Source organism: Caloenas nicobarica, chromosome 4 (assembly GCF_036013445.1).
Source record: "Caloenas nicobarica isolate bCalNic1 chromosome 4, bCalNic1.hap1, whole genome shotgun sequence".
Classification (NCBI taxonomy): Eukaryota; Metazoa; Chordata; class Aves; order Columbiformes; family Columbidae; genus Caloenas; species Caloenas nicobarica.
This window is the reverse complement of record NC_088248.1, coordinates 54,336,488-54,353,302: the sequence shown is the minus strand read 5'-3', so window position 1 is coordinate 54,353,302 and position 16,815 is coordinate 54,336,488. Positions and strand designations below refer to the sequence as shown.

The 16,815-nt window shown below is 40.9% G+C and overlaps 1 protein-coding gene across 17 annotated transcripts in view; it reads right to left on the bottom strand.

Moving 5' to 3' along the window:
* The window catches only part of APBB2 (amyloid beta precursor protein binding family B member 2), a 179,568-nt gene that overhangs the window by 90,811 nt on the left and 71,942 nt on the right, over window positions 1–16,815 (bottom strand). For 10 of the 17 annotated variants that reach the window (XR_010606085.1, XM_065633108.1, XM_065633110.1 and 7 more), the window contains 2 exons: window positions 16,521–16,630; window positions 1,114–1,908 (listed from right to left, as the gene is read on the bottom strand). Coding sequence is in view for 16 of the 17 variants with exons in the window: in XM_065633108.1 (XP_065489180.1) it covers window positions 1,114–1,908; window positions 16,521–16,566 (841 nt within the window). In the remaining variant the exon portion in view is untranslated. Of the gene's footprint in view, window positions 1–1,113; window positions 1,909–6,008; window positions 6,078–9,256; window positions 9,466–16,520; window positions 16,631–16,815 lie in introns of those variants that run through there. The other 7 variants (XM_065633113.1, XM_065633115.1, XM_065633119.1 and 4 more) reach the window with 2 other exon arrangements.

Sequence of the window (16,815 nt, the reverse complement as noted above, 5' to 3'; positions counted from 1 at the left end):
CAAAAAAAAAAAAAAAAAAGACAACCACAAAGAGAAAACAGCACTAGTGCCAGCCTCATCCATCATCCTCCCCTAGGCTTGGGCTCTGGAGTATCCACTTGACTCCTGCTGTCTGCGCCGCACAGATTCAAAAAATTTAAGTGAAAAATAAAAATCACTATTGTTATACTCATGCACGACTGACAAGTAATGGAGCTGTGGATTTGGACCACAGTGGCCTCCAAACAGTACAAAATCTCCGCGGTGTAATAATGAAATAAAAATACAAACAATATCTGATGAACTTCTTTAGCCCCATGTCATCCTCAAGAATCAGATTCCCTTCCCTCATTTTGACAAAGTTGTACATTTTTATATTGGCTTGGATATAAAAAAGTGAGAAAGTCCATTAACTAGAGTAAATGAGATCTTTAAAGTTTTAAAAATAATACGGATGTGTTGTAAATCACAACAGAGCTAGTGCACAAGTCATAATTACTGTTCAAATAATTAATGAGCCCAGGCTTCCAAAATATGCCACTACATGCCACGGTTTCAGCTTCTGAGCTACTGACGGAACCACTGCACAGAGAAAAAGCACAGAAATTAAATGACCCAAGCTTTGGGAGGACTTTTTTTAAAATAAAAGAATATCATCAAATGACTTGAAGGCGGAGGGGGGGACACCCACTAGGATTTGAATTAGAAAAGTAAAAACCTTTGCTGAACCTAAAAATCATTGCTCAGAAAAAAAGTTTGTTTGTTGTATGTAGGCAGCTATCAGTAGTTTAGCATCTCCAGACAATCACCTACTTCTCACAACATGTACCCATTGAAGAGCAATTATTTATAAAGTAGCAAAAGGTGCAGTTAGCATATCTTCAGGACCCTGTCTATAGCATTCTCTGGTGCATTTCCTAAAGCAGCAGTAAAGCCGTGAGGATCAAGCAGACAGGTTCCAAGCATTCCCAAGCAGACAAGGAGCTGCCTGCAAGTCCAGCACTTGTGTTTCGATGTAATCCACTTCCTGTCCCAAAGCATCACAAGTCACCTCTCTCATTCCAGCCACCACCTGAGAGAGGTTATGCAACATATTTCTAAAACCGTAGCCACAAGCAGCTTTTACGTGCCTACCTGTTTCATCAGGCGAGCTCGGTGAGGCACTGTCCTGGGACAGCGTAGTCCAGCTGGAGTCCTCATCGCTTGGGGCCAGGTTTTGAATCCTATGGAGGGCGCAATCTGTTTTGGCCCCAGTTTTTGGGTGGTCCTTCTTAGTCTCAGGGCTTGACGACACTGTGGCAACTTGGCCATCCTCTGGACTTGACAGCTTGTTTTGTTTCCGGGGCAGGACTTCCCCATTGACAATAACGGTAGAAACCCGGCTGTTGCTTTGAGTATCTTCCATGACAACAGAACTCTGCTCTAGCTCTCTCGCAGATGTCTCTAGATCCGTGTAGTAATTCAGGAAGCTCTTGGTCCTCCTCGGCTGCGAGGGTAATATTTCACAGCCAGAGGAATCCTGCGGGATCGGCTCTTTGCCTTCAAACTTCTCAGAAGTTACATTCATGCCTGCAGTGGTACTAAGGTTTTTGTTGGGATCCTGCTGTCCCTGCTCGGCAGCTTTCCTGAGCTGGTTTTCTCCATTCTTCACCAGCTTTATATTGGCAGAGCTGTTCCCCAGAAGGGGCTGCGCTGCGGGATCGGAAAGACCCATGGCCGTCTGAATGTTAGTTAGCGCGTATTTTTTCCTGCATTTTGGAGGAGTGCTGTTCTTGGTCTCCGTGTGCCTAATTTCTGCATTCAGAAGCTCGTTATGCGAAGAGCGCAGATTCAGGGTGTTCGGTGGGGTGGCAGGGCTGTTGCGGTTTACAACGTCCGTCGTGCTGCCGCTTGCCATAAACACTGCCAACGCGTCCACACCAGAATCGACTAGAAAAGCAAAAGAAACAGTTGTGAAACACAATCATCTACACTATTTTGCTAGGGCTTCTGGTAAAGGGATGTGGCACTTTATTGCTTTATAGTAGGAAAATTACCACAACCTAGGTGGGTAAGAGAACAGACAAAAGCTTAGGAAAAACAGAGGCAGAAAAATATAGAGAGATCATCAGGACCACGAAGCCGAGAAAAAGCAGAAAGCTTGACCCTACACAAGGCAGTTTTAAGGCAGCTTTTTGATGTCTGATTCTGCTGCGGACTGGCTTGGGGACAGGAGAGGTGCCCTTTGCAAATGCCAGGGAGACCAGAAGTCGTCCATACCATCATTTCATTTTAGTATTTCACCTCTACTTACAACAAAGAGAACGGAAAGAGCTCCTTGAGCACTCATCACTAGGAAGCAGAGAATTTGAGAAATGCCTAAGCAGACTGCAGGCAGATGCTGCTCCTTTTTCATCTAAGGCAGAACTCAGGCACCATTAATTTTAAGTCAGACTGGCCAGTCAGCTGTTGCCTAACATAACACGTGCATTTTCTCTTTATCTGTTTGGTTTTGTGTGTGTGTGTGGTTTTTTGTTTTGGTTTGTGTTTGTGTGGTTTGGTTTTGGTTGTGTTTCATTTGTTTGGTTTTTTGGAAGGGGGAAGTAGAGGGTCAGAAGGCAGGGAATACCCAAGGTAGAGTATATCACAATACTGTATTTGATTTCTATGGGGAGGAAAAAAACACCCCAAAACCTTGACAAAATATCCTACTGAAATCAACTTTAAGAGCTGCTCCAGGGATGAAGACGGCTCTACAGCTCACAAAGCTCAAACTAAAGGAAGAAACATACATCCTAAGGCAGAGTACACATATTCCTCAGTTAAATAAAACCATTCTTTTGTCTACTTGTAGACAGCTTTCTGATTTTTATTAGCCAAGGGCACAGCTCACATTTTGAAAAGTATTAAGTTTGTTGAGGGAACAGATTTTTAGACCATGAAAAAAGATTAAACCTATATTTTTTAAAAAGCTATCATTTGTTCCTGTACTGCCTATTTCTGGCTCCCACTAATCTGCCTAACTACTCCATGAACACCTCAATTTACATACTGTAGTAGTCACTGTTGTTTGACACCTGGCAACCAAATTAGAGGCCATTTAATAAATCACTCCCATCTGCCATAGCATGAAACACCCTTTCTGTTGTTTGTAATTCTCAGATATCACTGACTGCTTATATTGCACATGAAAACGTGTCTGGAGCTTACCCGGGAATGAAAAGCTATAATTTGAGCTAGCTGATGACAGATCATTGCAGCTGAGTTGCGCTGCATCCTTGTATATTTGATATATGACATAACTGACTGCTGTACAGATTTACAAGAGATTAAATATATGGGTTTTAAAAGAACATATACATAAACACAGAGTGAAAAGAAGCACTTCACAACATTACCTAAATGTGCACACAGTTCTAGTGTTCCCTCTTTTTGATGTGCTGCCAAAGCTGCACTCTTCCAACCATCCCTCTGCTTCATTTAAAACCAAGTAGACCTAATATACTCTGTTCCCTGCATCGCCTGCATAGAACAATGTCTAAAACTTGTTCAAAACAGAATTTAAACTAAATTTTACAAATTTCCATGTCTGCCATTTCCTCAAGCCCCAGTCAGTCAGTGTAGACCAACTGCAAATTCTTCAGAAGACAGATCACCCCACGCTCACTGTGCAAAAGCCAACAGCTCAGGTAACAGTTTACAAACATCCCGTAGACAATTTCAGCTTTAGCCACAAAAGACTTTAAAACACAACCATCACATAATTTAAAGTAACTTTATAAATGTACTTCTCATATAAATACATCAATAAATGTTGCTTTCTGCATCTTGCCTAAAACCAACCAAGTCTAACGTAAACAAGGCCACATCTCATCCTACACAGAGTTACCAAAGCATCTGTTTTAATCTAAAAACACAAAATGGCCTGTGCTTACGGAATGGCTGCTTTACGCATTTTTGAATCAGTTAAGAGTGTGACAATCTGGAAGTTGCATAAAAAATTAACATTAACAGGGGAAGGATAATTTTGACCCACTGCCTGAGCTTTAGAACTTACAGAATTGCACCATATCTATAGACTTCACTGGATTACATTTTATTTTATGCTTTAGCAAATCAAAACAAGCATATTTTTTCCATCAATAAATGCAACTGCTGCAATCTGGAACAAGACTGAAATTTATACTTGTTCTTTGTTACAAGTAAGCTGCTTCATGCAATGTTTGCCACTATTTTTACTACTGAACAAATTTCTTAAAAAATAATCTTCCTAGATAAAGCTTAAGTATTTGCCTGCCAGATTACCTTTAGCCAGTCTCCTGCCGTTAGCATTTCACTTATCAAAAACGCTTTAAGAATAAGCACACAGAAACACTGAAATAAAATGTTATGATGTTTTACTAATCTGCTTGACAAAACTCCCCCTCACAGATTTATGAAGAACATTGGCACACTGATCAAAAACTGAGCCAAAGCCTCCCGAAGTCTTTGTGACCCAAGCAGTGTTTGCAAGCTGGGTGCTAAATTGGGTTGGTGTACGATCTTAAGCAGAAAAATGCCAAAATGGACCTTTCACTAGACACCACCTCCTCCCCGACCCCCTTTCAAACGATCTGTTGACCAAGCCATCACCATCAAATGATCAATGCCACTGGGTGAGCACAGAGCGGAGCAGACTGTCCTCTCCAGGGACGGGCCCTTGCTCCCTGGTCGTCGCCCTGCACGCCCAGCCAGGCTCCCTCCATGCTCGGAAGCATCTATAAAGGTGGGGAAAAGGGAAGCAACAAAAGAGGTAAAAAGAGAACAAGAAATACAGATGGGAAGGGGCAGGTCTTGCGTCTCAAGGGCAGAACTTGCTACCACACCAGGACTAACTTTGAATGCAAGGAAACGCTTAAATGCACTGAAAAAGCCCCTAGATTGCGCAGTAGAACAGCACGAAGAAGAAAAGTGACAGCCTGGCCCTCCTTTATACAGGACACGGTGATGCTTGAAACACGTCAGTTTTCCCAGAGGAAGCACAACCCAACATTCTAATTTGGAAACTTCAAGGAAATGCAACTTCTTCCTGTGCCTGCAATTTCAAGACCAAAATTGCAAAGGCCGACTTCCTGTCTCTTTTATCTTGTCTCTCCCACCGGCCTTGCTTCCCTTGCCGCACACCGCAGCCCCTCGCCAGCGAACCAGCACCCCGTGCCCGGGGTCCTGCACCCAAGCACCGCGCTGCAGGCAGACCCCGGCCCCCCTGCTCGGGCCACCGGCAAGGACCGGCACAGGGCGCCCTTGTTTCAACTCCTCTGCCTTCTGCTGAAAAGCAAACACAAGCAGACCAGGAATCACCGAGTTGATACGTGTGTCCCAGCTAAAGCAGGTGAACAGTGCTAAGTCATAACTGAGTAAAAACAAGGTATTATAATAAAAAAAATATTGGGCTCTGGTGAAAAACTAAGAAAAATTAGGACATTGTTACTGGGAATAATAACACAGTATTAAAGTGTTGCTGCTTAAAGACAGCACTTCGCTATGTAGATCTGCCCTGCCACAGCAATTCATTAATGGTTTTAGCTTATTTACTTTTTAAAACAAATCAGTCTCAACTGCACACTTCTAATGTTTAGACAGATACCCACAGATAGAGATTGATGTACTTTCACCACTATAATGTTTAACAAAGTAGCCCCCATTTTCTAAGCATCATAATATTACAAATAACACTTATACTTGAATGGCTTTTATTGATGTTTTTCAGTCTTGTCATAAATCTTACAGCCCTAGAGAGATAATGCCATTGCAAACAGAAAACAGTGCATGACTGATTTATCTTTACCTCTAATAAGACCGTTTTTGCATTGTATTGTCTATAGAAATAACTTTTAAAAAGCTGAATAGTTTATTTTAAAAGGCACTGTTAAAAAGAAAAGAAAGTGCTTGATCTTTTTCATGTGTAAGTGCAAAATGAAAGCGAAATATGGGCCTGGGAAGAAGAAGGAGGAAGAGAAGAGGAAAGTTTCACATATTTGCATAGTAGAATCTTTTAAAGGGCATCTGACCTGGAAGTACTTCTGACATGGCTCACGGGGCGTCAGCAATGCATCAGGAAATAGATTATAATTTGAAATCTGAAAAGAGGGATCATTTAAGAATTAAAACCAAAGGAATATACAAAATAAAAATACCACATTTCAGAAGCTCCTGGAGAGACGTTAAGCATTCTAAACAAACCCCAGAACGTGACAGTGAGGATCTTTTGAGCTTTCAATCATATTTGACAGTCATTAAAGTACAGAAGAAGCTAGTCTAAGGCAGCAAGTAATTAAAAATAGCTATGACATTTTTCTTTACACATGCTTTACTAGAAGCACAAGTTCAACAATATCCTTCAGTTTCAATCAACATACTGTAGCAAAAACTTCATGACACTAGATAATCTGGGGTTTTCTGCAATTAGTCAACTACAGCTTACTCAGGAAACTACAACAGCATTGATAAAAAATAAACACAGCAGTAAGGCACATTCGCATGAAAATTTGCAGAATGAGATCCAGCATATGAGACTAAGAAGCATAGTCTGCAGGGTTGATACCACAGGAGGGAATCATAAAGAGCAAGCTAGGAAGCAAGTATGGGACCCTTCCCTGGCTATCTTCATATAAGTAAACCATTTTACTTTGAAGCCTCTGGTTTGGATGTGACTAACACATACAGTGGGAGACAAGGTATTTCTAGGCACTTACAACTATTTCTGCCATTGTGTCTAGGAAACATAGGAAAGAAATAATACAAACCTCTTCATAAAGCAGATTTCCTTTCTGCAAGGATATCTGTTGAGTACAAAACATTTAACAACAAACTCATGCCACGGGGCTACAGCCTCAGGTCCTGTGAGCTTTGGCTCTAGTTAAGGGCTAAGCAGCTGGAGAGAAAGTCCCCATTACACAAGGATTGCAACTCAACACCAGCTAACTTCCTCCACTGCAAATGGTGAATCCCAATGCTAAAACATTAATTCTTAATTAAGTATGCTAACACTGTCTTCTCACATCGGCATTCATTCTTCAACCTAGACAAGCTAACTGGTAACAGTTAAATAGACGACAGCCAAAAGCATCTTCATAAAGTCTAGATTTACATTAATGTAGCCGAAAGCAGAAACAAGACCAAAAGGTTTCTTAGCGTCAAGTGTCACAGTGCTCCTTCTTGCCTACGTATCCACACTTTCAGAAGGAAAACGGAAGGAAAACACTTGAACGAAGTGCTGCAATAGATCAGAGCAACAGATGATGTTCCTACAGCCAGTGTCTTTCTTCTCGCCACTCCCTCCAGCAATGACATCTCCGTTGGACTGAGCTTAGAAGCTGGAGAGAGAAAGCTCAGCAAAGCCAGGAAAGCAAATTCTGGTGGTGGGCAGAACAGTTTTGGGAAGGCAAGCTCAAGAAAGGAGCAGGGCTGGAAGCATCTTGCATATGCACACTCAAACCCATCTGCAGACTCAGACTCCTCTGCACAAACCTCAGAGTTGCTGAGGATGGGCAGGACCTTTTCAAGATCACCCTAGTCCAACCCGGGTGCCCAGACAGGGAACAACTGCTGCCCACTCCACTCCTCCCTGGCTCTGTCCTCACATCAGAACAAAATCACCACTTGGATCTGCTTGCTAAATGCAGCTTCTTCCATTTCCAGCTATTTCTGTTTCACCTAGTCCTACTGAAATCACCATCCGGTAACCAGCCTTCTGTCCTGGCCCCTCCGTCCCCAGGTGACACCCTGCCAGCCCATGCTGCCACAACAGTGCCATTTTTCCTTTCAGAGCTAATCATGCTGTGAACTGACTGCAACAGCCTAGCGGCAGCACTCTCTCTGCTCTAGCAATGCCCTTCAGATCCTGCAATGAGTTCTGGCACTCAAGTGGAGTATGTCCTCCCATTTCCCATTTTTTTCCTCCTCCTTCCCACATAGCCAAATTCCTCATCCAGCAAAAACTCAGAAACAAGATGTCTCCCAGAATCAGATTTCAACAGCTACAAACGAAAAACAATAAAAATAATAATGACAAAAAGAAACAGGATTCATCCATTGTTCCTTTACTTTTAATTTTATTAAGATAGATACATCTAAATAATCAGTCTATATTTGACTGAAACTCTATGTTGCAGATGACCTGGGTCACCTTATGCTGCTAGAGTATTCTTAAATCAAGTGATCACTTGGAGAAATAAAGAGCAATTCTTTCATTTATATAAGGCATAACCATGACACGCAATCACGACTAATCCTGTATTTAGTAAGGGACAACACAAGGCAGCAAACTAAGCCTTTTCCAAATTTAATTTTCTGCCTTTAATTAGATTTTCCCCCATGTAGAATGGAACAGTCTGGCAGGCAAAACCAGTGTTGTCATGGCAAGAAGATGGAGTGTGTTTTAGCTATCGGCTACTTGCAACCACAGATAAGACCTTCTGTCATCAGATGTATACATTCACAGCAACATTTGCTAAGTAAATCTCAGTCATTTTTTCTAATCCTTTTGCGTAAATTAAACTCCAGAGCCTTAACTTTTTTTTAACCAATGTAAAAATTACTCAAACTCTACAATAAAGGTCACACCTCAGACTTATTTGTTAATTACAAACAACTCTACTTTAAATGCACAAGCTATTACAGAGCACAAGCATAAACTTCATTCTCTCTTACACAGACACGCAAACTCAGAAATTGTAACCTCAATTTCTGCAACTGAGATGACTAAAAAAATCAAGGGGGACTTGGTCTTCTATATCCTGCAACTTCAATTTCAAGTGCCATCCAAAAATACCCTTACCAAGTCTGAAGGTAAACAATGTGTAATCAAACCTGAGCAGAATTACCAAAACCAAAGCACAGTATCATATGAAATAGAAAGCCACGATAAGCTGTCTTGGGTGAAAAAAGGGCAACCAAAATGCTTTGTAGGACAAGCAGCCTACCCACATGCTTAATGGAGTAACATTAGGCTGGTGCAAAAGGAATTGTGGTCATTGCATTGTTGAAATTTGCTGTTTGATATTGGATACATTCTTAAATAAATGTGGTTATGTTATACATCATTTTAATGCACTTTCTTGCCTTCTTTTTTTTGCTACTGGCTTATTACTTGCTATTTATTTTATATTTATTTTACACTATGGAAATGTTGTTAGACAAAAACAAACAAACAAACTCGAGCAATTTTCTTATTTGAGTTCAAAATATGTCGTAAAGCAGCGGAGACAACTCCCAACATCAACAATGCATTTGGCCCAGGAACTGCTAATGAACGTACAGTGCAGTGGTGGTTCAAGAAGTTTCACAAAGGAGACCAGAGCCTTGAAGATGACAAGCGTAGTGGCAGCCAGCAGAAGATGACAACAACCAAGTGAGAGCAACCATCCTAGCTGAGCCTCTGACAGCTACATGAGAAGTTGCTGAAGAACTCCAATTCGACCATTCTACACTTGAAGCAAACTGCAAAGGTGAAAAGCTCCATCAGTGGCTGCCTCATGAGCTGTCCGGAAAAAAAAAAAAAAAAAAAAAAAATCAAAAAAATGGTCGTTTGAAGTGTCATCTTCTATTCTACAGAACAACAACAAACCATTTCTTGATCGGATTTGACATGCAACAAAAAGTGGATTTTATATGACAACCAGCGACGACCAGCTCAGTAGCTGGACAGAGAAGAACCTTCAAAGCACTTTCCAAAGCCAAACTTGCACCAGAAAAGGACACGGTCACTGTTCGGTGGTCTGCTGCTGGTCTGATCCACTACAGCTTTCGGAATCCTGGCAAATCCATTACATTTGAGGAGTGCGCTCAGCAAATCGATGAGATGCACCAAAAACTGCAACACCTGCAGCCGGCATTGGTCAACAGAAAGGGCCCAATTCTTCTCCATGACAACACGCAACCACACATCGTGCAACCAATGCTTCAAAAGTTGAACAAATTGGGCTAATTAAACTACAGGAATAAACAAACTTATCTCTTGTTGGAAAAATGTTGATTTTAATGGTTCCTACTTTGATTAATAAAGATGTGTTTGAGCCTAGTTATAATGATCTAAAATTCATGATCCAAAACTGCAATTACTTTTGCACCAACCTAATACAAAGGAATCAATGGCCATGGATTTGGCATATAAAATGACTTGGATTGATTAGACCAGGGATTTTTCAGTCCCACATAAATTTAACTTAGACCATTCGATGGCTGCTAAATCAGGAAGCAGAACCATTCAAAAGATGATCCATTTCTGGACAGGCTTAAAGAAATCCACGGGGTCCAGCACCAGCTTGCGAGCTGTTGGTAATGGCAGCAGCCCAATGCCAAGCTCTTCGATCAGAAAACACAGGCAGCGAAAGCAGGCAAGAGATTGAGCACAGGTCACAGCTTTATTAACAGAAGGAACAAAAAATGCAGGGATGAGTTCCGTTCCAGCACAGCATGTTGTCTGTGCCCCTGCTATTTGCAGCTTGCAAACACTCGACTGCTCCTGCAAAGCCCAGAAACAACACTGCATACTCCTGAGCACAACTTGCTTCCCCAAGGAAAACTAACTGCATGCACATAAATGCAGACGTTTCAGCTTCTTCTTTTAAATTAACATATTTTGACAATTAAAATTCTGATGGCCTGGCATCATGATTTCACCTGCTACAACTTCATCTGCCATCTGAATTACATACAATAAATGTATGGCTAGTTACACATTAAGGTCTTATCAAGGTTATCTGGAAATGTTTTTACCCTCAAATTACCCAGACAGGTAGCAATAGTTTTGAGGCACTTATTGTCACTACCTCACAGCATTTAAAAGGGCATGGTACAACAAAATTGTTGTATTGTTGTTATAAGGTTGTACTTAGTGTCAAATTGGGCTCTAGATATGAAAATCTGAAAATAAATATGAAATAACTTTCAGCAAATTCTCTAAAACTCTATATGAAAAGAAATAAAGAATAAAAATACACATCTATCAAAAGTCTCAATATAAAGAATGAAAAAATTCTAAATTCATGAATTCATAAGTGTCTGCAAATAATTTCAAATTGTTAATGGTAAGTTGAGACCCATGAGCAAAAATTAAAAAGTCCAATTCTTAGTCACAGAACAGAGCATTAGACTGATTGCCAGGTTTTGCAAAATGAGACAATCAGGGCTCTCAAGGATAGGCAATTAAGATTTGGCACATCTCAGCAAGGCTGAAAGTTGCCTGCAAAACTACGTATTGTCTTCAACCAAACTTGAATGGGACAAATCAGAAATACTTCAAAACATACAAACACTTTATAAACTAAGTGTAGCAGTACTGCTTAAACTGACAGAATGCTGAGAGATGACTAAAATGGCCATACCCTACAGTAACTCTCCCGACGTATTTATGGTACTAGAATAGAGGATTAACTTCCATCTTGGCCTGCTGTAGTAAGTAAAACTCCTTGAGAATGCTGTTGTACTACACTGAGAAACTTCTACCCATAGTGCTCATTTATAAAACAAAACCACATGTTCATAAATAAAATCAAAGTATCCTATTTGCTTTATGGTCCCCATAAACTAAACAGAACAATTTATAATAAAGTGGAAGGAAACCATAACAAAAAGGCAACTGCACTTACTGGCATTACACTGAAGTATGGCTAAAAGTGGGCTCAGCTTCAACAAGCAGCAAACTTGGCTGTAGAAGACACTGAACACGTGGAAAAGAAGCAGCCAGAAGTATTACTGGTCTGAATTTCAACAAGGAGTCTTGCGTTCTTGACATGCTAGCCAAAACCCTCCACTCTTTTTTCTTATCTATAAGCTCACATCTTCGCAAGGCACTTTAACACCAAAGTGTCCCCTTTCCTGTGAAAGGGGACAAACGTGATGCAAGTCTGGTACCATGGTGGCTCTCCATGAACATGCACAAGCCCAAGCAGAGTTACCGGGAAACATTCATCTTTAGAGAACTCCACCTCTGGTTTCACCATGAAGATGACATGGACCTGCCCAGGTTCTGGGATAGAGGTACTATTTGACTATGCTAAGAAATAAAACCACTATTGATGTGCATTCAGAGTAATATACAGTTCTTAAAGAAAGCTTTTTATCTGCAGGCTCTGAGTCAGCTCCTGTTTTGGGGTTTCACCAGGATCAACCCAGAGGCCTCAATGCAGTTGTTGTGCAAGTCTCCACACAGCTTCCTAGGAAAGGCAGAAACCTAAACAAGAGAGGCTTTAACAGAGAGCGCAACATATGTGTCATTGGGTTCTTTTGTAAATTTTACTCCATTAATAGTCTTTGTTCCTGCCTTTTCCTCAGCTAAGCAATGATTACGTCGAGCTTCTCAGCATCTCCACAGAAAACCATCCCCACTAAGCATGACCTCAGCAGTGCTAAAGCTTGAGTCTTGCTTAGACCAAGATATCTTTCTCTAGAAGAAAAGGTCAGGAGATACAGTGCAAGATTTTGCAGATGTAGAATTTTACTGAGACGTTTCTATCAAGAGTTGCACAGTGTATACACTCCTCCTTGGGGGTCAGGGTGCCTCTTCGGCTGAGTTTTCTGTTACTCTGGAAGTGGCTCCAAGCCAAGCCCAGAGTCATTCCATGGTACATTTTCACACCACCTCATCTTTGGCTAACAATAGCAATGTAATTACTGGCACTGGCTGCAAGACTGAAGTTTGGGGTTTTTATCAGGGGTTTGTTGTGCTTATAATGTCACCATTCTCAGATTTGTTTCCTTATTCGACTGCAATGAAATGAAGACCTTCCAGCAGTTTCACTAAGCAACAGCCTCCTTGCAAGAGCAGCAGAGGGGGAACTGCCCCAGTGCAAAGGAGGTCGCAGCCAGGCACTCCTTGGGAAGCTGGAGAGACACAGAGCAGGAATTTGACTGTTCCTGGAGGGAAATCAAACCGCAAGTTCATAAAAATCAACCCTGCTCTCTCTGCCCTCAAGTATATTGAATTATTCATGAGCGCAGCTCTAGCATGGGATATGATCAGGATGAACTGAGACTCAAATCTCTTGCCTCCGTAGTCCAGAGGAGTGCCCACGAGGGATATTTCCTTCCATCCTCATCTTTGATTTATGAACGTTTTATTAAAATGATATTTTCCCAAAAAGGTTTGCTTGGGGGTGGGTGGGTAGAAATCAATCACTCTCGACCAGAAGTTTCGGAAATAAAACTCCAGTCAGCTCTAATAATTACGTAGGCAGAATTATATAAATAAATTGTTCCATATGAACCCTAGTCTGAGTTGTTTTTGAATAAGAGATGCCTAAGAGTTTTAAAAGAAATAAAAGTCCACCCTACCTGCCACAGATCAAGAGGATGACCGCAGGCTGGGAGATCTGACACTGTCTTCTGTGGGCAGTGAGGGCTGGGCATGGAGCTCCAGGCACAAGCAGGTCAACAAGTGCCAAGAAATACTGCCCAATTCCTGCATTTCCTCACTTCCAACGCCTTCTGAAAATGAGGGCTTTTTTTGTTTGTTTTTAAAGCCCTCTCACAAAACCGTCCATTTTGGTTTTTTTATTTTTTAAACCCTTCCTGAGCATTTAATGCCAGCAGAATGGTACTGGAATCAATTTTCTCCAGAACACTTTGCAAACACTTTGCAAAACACTACAACTGAAATAAATTATTATGCTGGGGACAGGATATGCATAGACAACCTGTTAGGTTTTTTCCAGACATACAAAACCCTTTTACTCTGTGCATGGAACAAAAATTTTTTAGCCACAGTATGAAAGAAAATTTGAGGCTACCTAACAACACAAACAGGACCGTGTCCTAAGGAGAGCTGCTGCAGCCAATGCAGAAAAGTGGGTTATACGAGCAAATATTAGAAAAACATAAAGCTCAGGAGATATTAATGAAAGAGGTCTGTTTACAAAACCTAGCTTCTCAGTAGCTGGAGACTGTACATCCTTTGTCTGTATTTTTTCAGAAGAAAAGTACAGAAAAACTGAAAACCAACAAAACAGCACACGAGGGAGTGTTAAGTCAGGACAAGCAGTGCTAGACAGAGCCAAGGCTGCACCCAAGACTGCTTTGCTTCATGTCAGTAATCAAGAGACCACCGTTCTTTAATTACACTTTTTAAAAGTCTAAACTAGCACACATCTGTTAAATTCACAGCTTTCGAATTTACATTCTAAACACCTTGCTGTTTCTTATATCTTCCGCACCTGTATTTCAAATATATTTCCTAGCACTGGGCTTCAAATAAGCTGTTTTCTATTCAAATTGTTTTGTTATTCTCGTAAGACTACACAATACTATATTCATTAAATTTATTAAATCATTCAACAAAACAGTAAAAGTAATAAATGGATGAAATATTATCTCACCACCAAAGAAGCAATCCAACTGCCATACTCCACACAAACCTAATTCTTCCTCTCACAGGCTTTCTTTACGTATATACATATATATACATACTTATATATGTACAGACAGCAGATGGAAGTCAAGGACTAAGGCTTAGGGCTGCACCAAGTCCTTAATGGTACAATATTAAGATTGCAACAACAGTGAATGTGAAATACAATAGCTGAGATGGTGCAATTACTTATTATTTATGCAAAGAAAACAAAAGCAAGTGATGTATTTCACCAGCATTTTCACTGAGATCTAATCTGCTATCAGAGATTTCATTGTGATCCTCATTTCCCAAAGACCAGGCAATTTCAATGCCATTATTGTTGGATGCCCAAAGTACTTATGATGTCAGGCACCGAGAAGTTGCACAAATCATATACTAACAAAACCGAAAACTAAAGCAAGTTTCCTGGCTTAGAAATCCTGTCACATTAAGGAAAGGGGAAACTTGGTTAAACAAAAGCATAAACAATTATGAAGCAGATATTTTGATATCGCTGTCCTCAGAGGGAGGTCTGGCACAACTGATTCTGACGTGAGTTTCTGCCCTGGCAGATGATGGGAACCCCAGTATTTCCCCAAGCAAACAATTTCAGTTCTTCACTGTCTGCAATTGCTCAACTATACAACAAGAAAAACATCCTAGGCTCTTCTGGTAAGAATTTAATGCCCATTACTCGTCCACTCTAAGCAGGAATAGGAAACACTTGATTACCTGCAACTACACTAGATCATTTTAAAGCTCTGGGCTTCAAGCCTATGCATGGATATCATGCCCTGTAGTACACTGACAGGCCAGGTTTAAAGGCTAGTTAGTGTCCACATTTAATGTCAAGTGATTCAAACGCATCAGTCCAATTCTGTACTCCAGCACTTAACCACCAGAGACCTGTTAAAACTGTAACAATCATTTATTTCCCCCATTGTAGTATAGACGATATTCCAACACTAATACCCAAGACAAACACTTTGGAAAAAAAGCATATCTAAATCTAAAAAAAGTAGTATCTAAATTGGCTCAAAAGCACCATTTTAACACACATCTCTATGACACCTCTGACTAGACTGCAGTAAACACTCTTTACTACTTCCTAGGAATTAGCTTTGGGGTTAGGAAAAATCCCACAAAGTCAAGTTCTGGATACAGGAACTCACCAGGCAGTTCCTCCTGTCTGATGGCAAAGGCACCCTAGGAAGTCCCTGTCCTGCCACAGCTGTGAGCTCTCGCTGCAGTTTACTGCTTGCATCAGCCAACGCAAGTACGTATTGAGCTGGATGCCTGAAGTGATCGAGGCTTTTATAGAAGTCTTTAAAGCAACAGAAAGAACAGTACAGAAGAGAGAGCTTCTTAAGCCACCTTTGATGCTACGAAAAGCCACATGGGATCATGTTCTTCTGCTACAGCAGAAAGAAGAGTGAATACCCAAGTTAACCTACCACAGCTTCTCCTCAGCAGACTGAATGACCAACAAAAAGTGCACAAGGACCAGCAGGAGTCAGGGTGCTGCCTCACACAGCTCTCCAGGGAAGCTCATTTCACACGTTGTGGAACCACCATGGTGTGGTGGCTGCCATCGGCACTAGCATGAGAGACATCTGCTTACTCAATGAAACATGCATAAATTTTAGGAGTTGCTTTTGCACTTTTACAGAAGACAATTTTCAGTAAGAGATAAGGTAATACACAGGAGACAATTCAGAGGAAAAAACAACATCAGTAGTATTAAACTCAAGCAGATGAATAATCTGAACTGGAGATGTTAGCCACGGTTGTAAGCAACTAAAGCCATAGTGCACAGTGACATTTTAGGATAAGCCCAAGCAGTTTGTTAATTTGAAGGTACCTGGTACTAAAAACTTGGGATGGGATTGTAGAGGAATAGCAGCTAAGCTTGTGAACCCTATAATAAATGAAGTTGAAGACCTTGAACACAAAACACAGCACACTGCAGTAGACTTGACCAAGTCACATCACAAGCCGCTTTTTAATGGTCTAGAAAACACCTTTGCAGTTTAAACATAAATCAATAAACTTACCATTTGGGTATATGCACAGGAGAGTTGGCATCAATTAGAATATATCATCATCTTTTATAAAAACTATTTCAAAATTTATAAACTTAGCAGCCTTCAAAAGTAATAAAGCGACAAATAAATTAGAGCAATTGCATACATACATGAGCTGCTTGGCCGATAGTGAGCCCCCGGGTACCGCCTGCCCATAGTGCCAGTCAGCACATTACCGCACGCAGTCAGCTGCTTCCAAAGGGCAGATCGAAATGCTTAACTGAGGGAGAAGAGAAAAAAAAAAAAGTGAAGATTTAGTACATCAGCTATCTCTTTTTCATTAAAATGCTAATGACCCCTACAAATTTCAGGATAACTACATCTATAAATTATTCATAGTCATGTTGTCAGAGGAGATGAACTGTTGTGCTATACACGCAGCACAAATTTATTATTAGTGGTTGG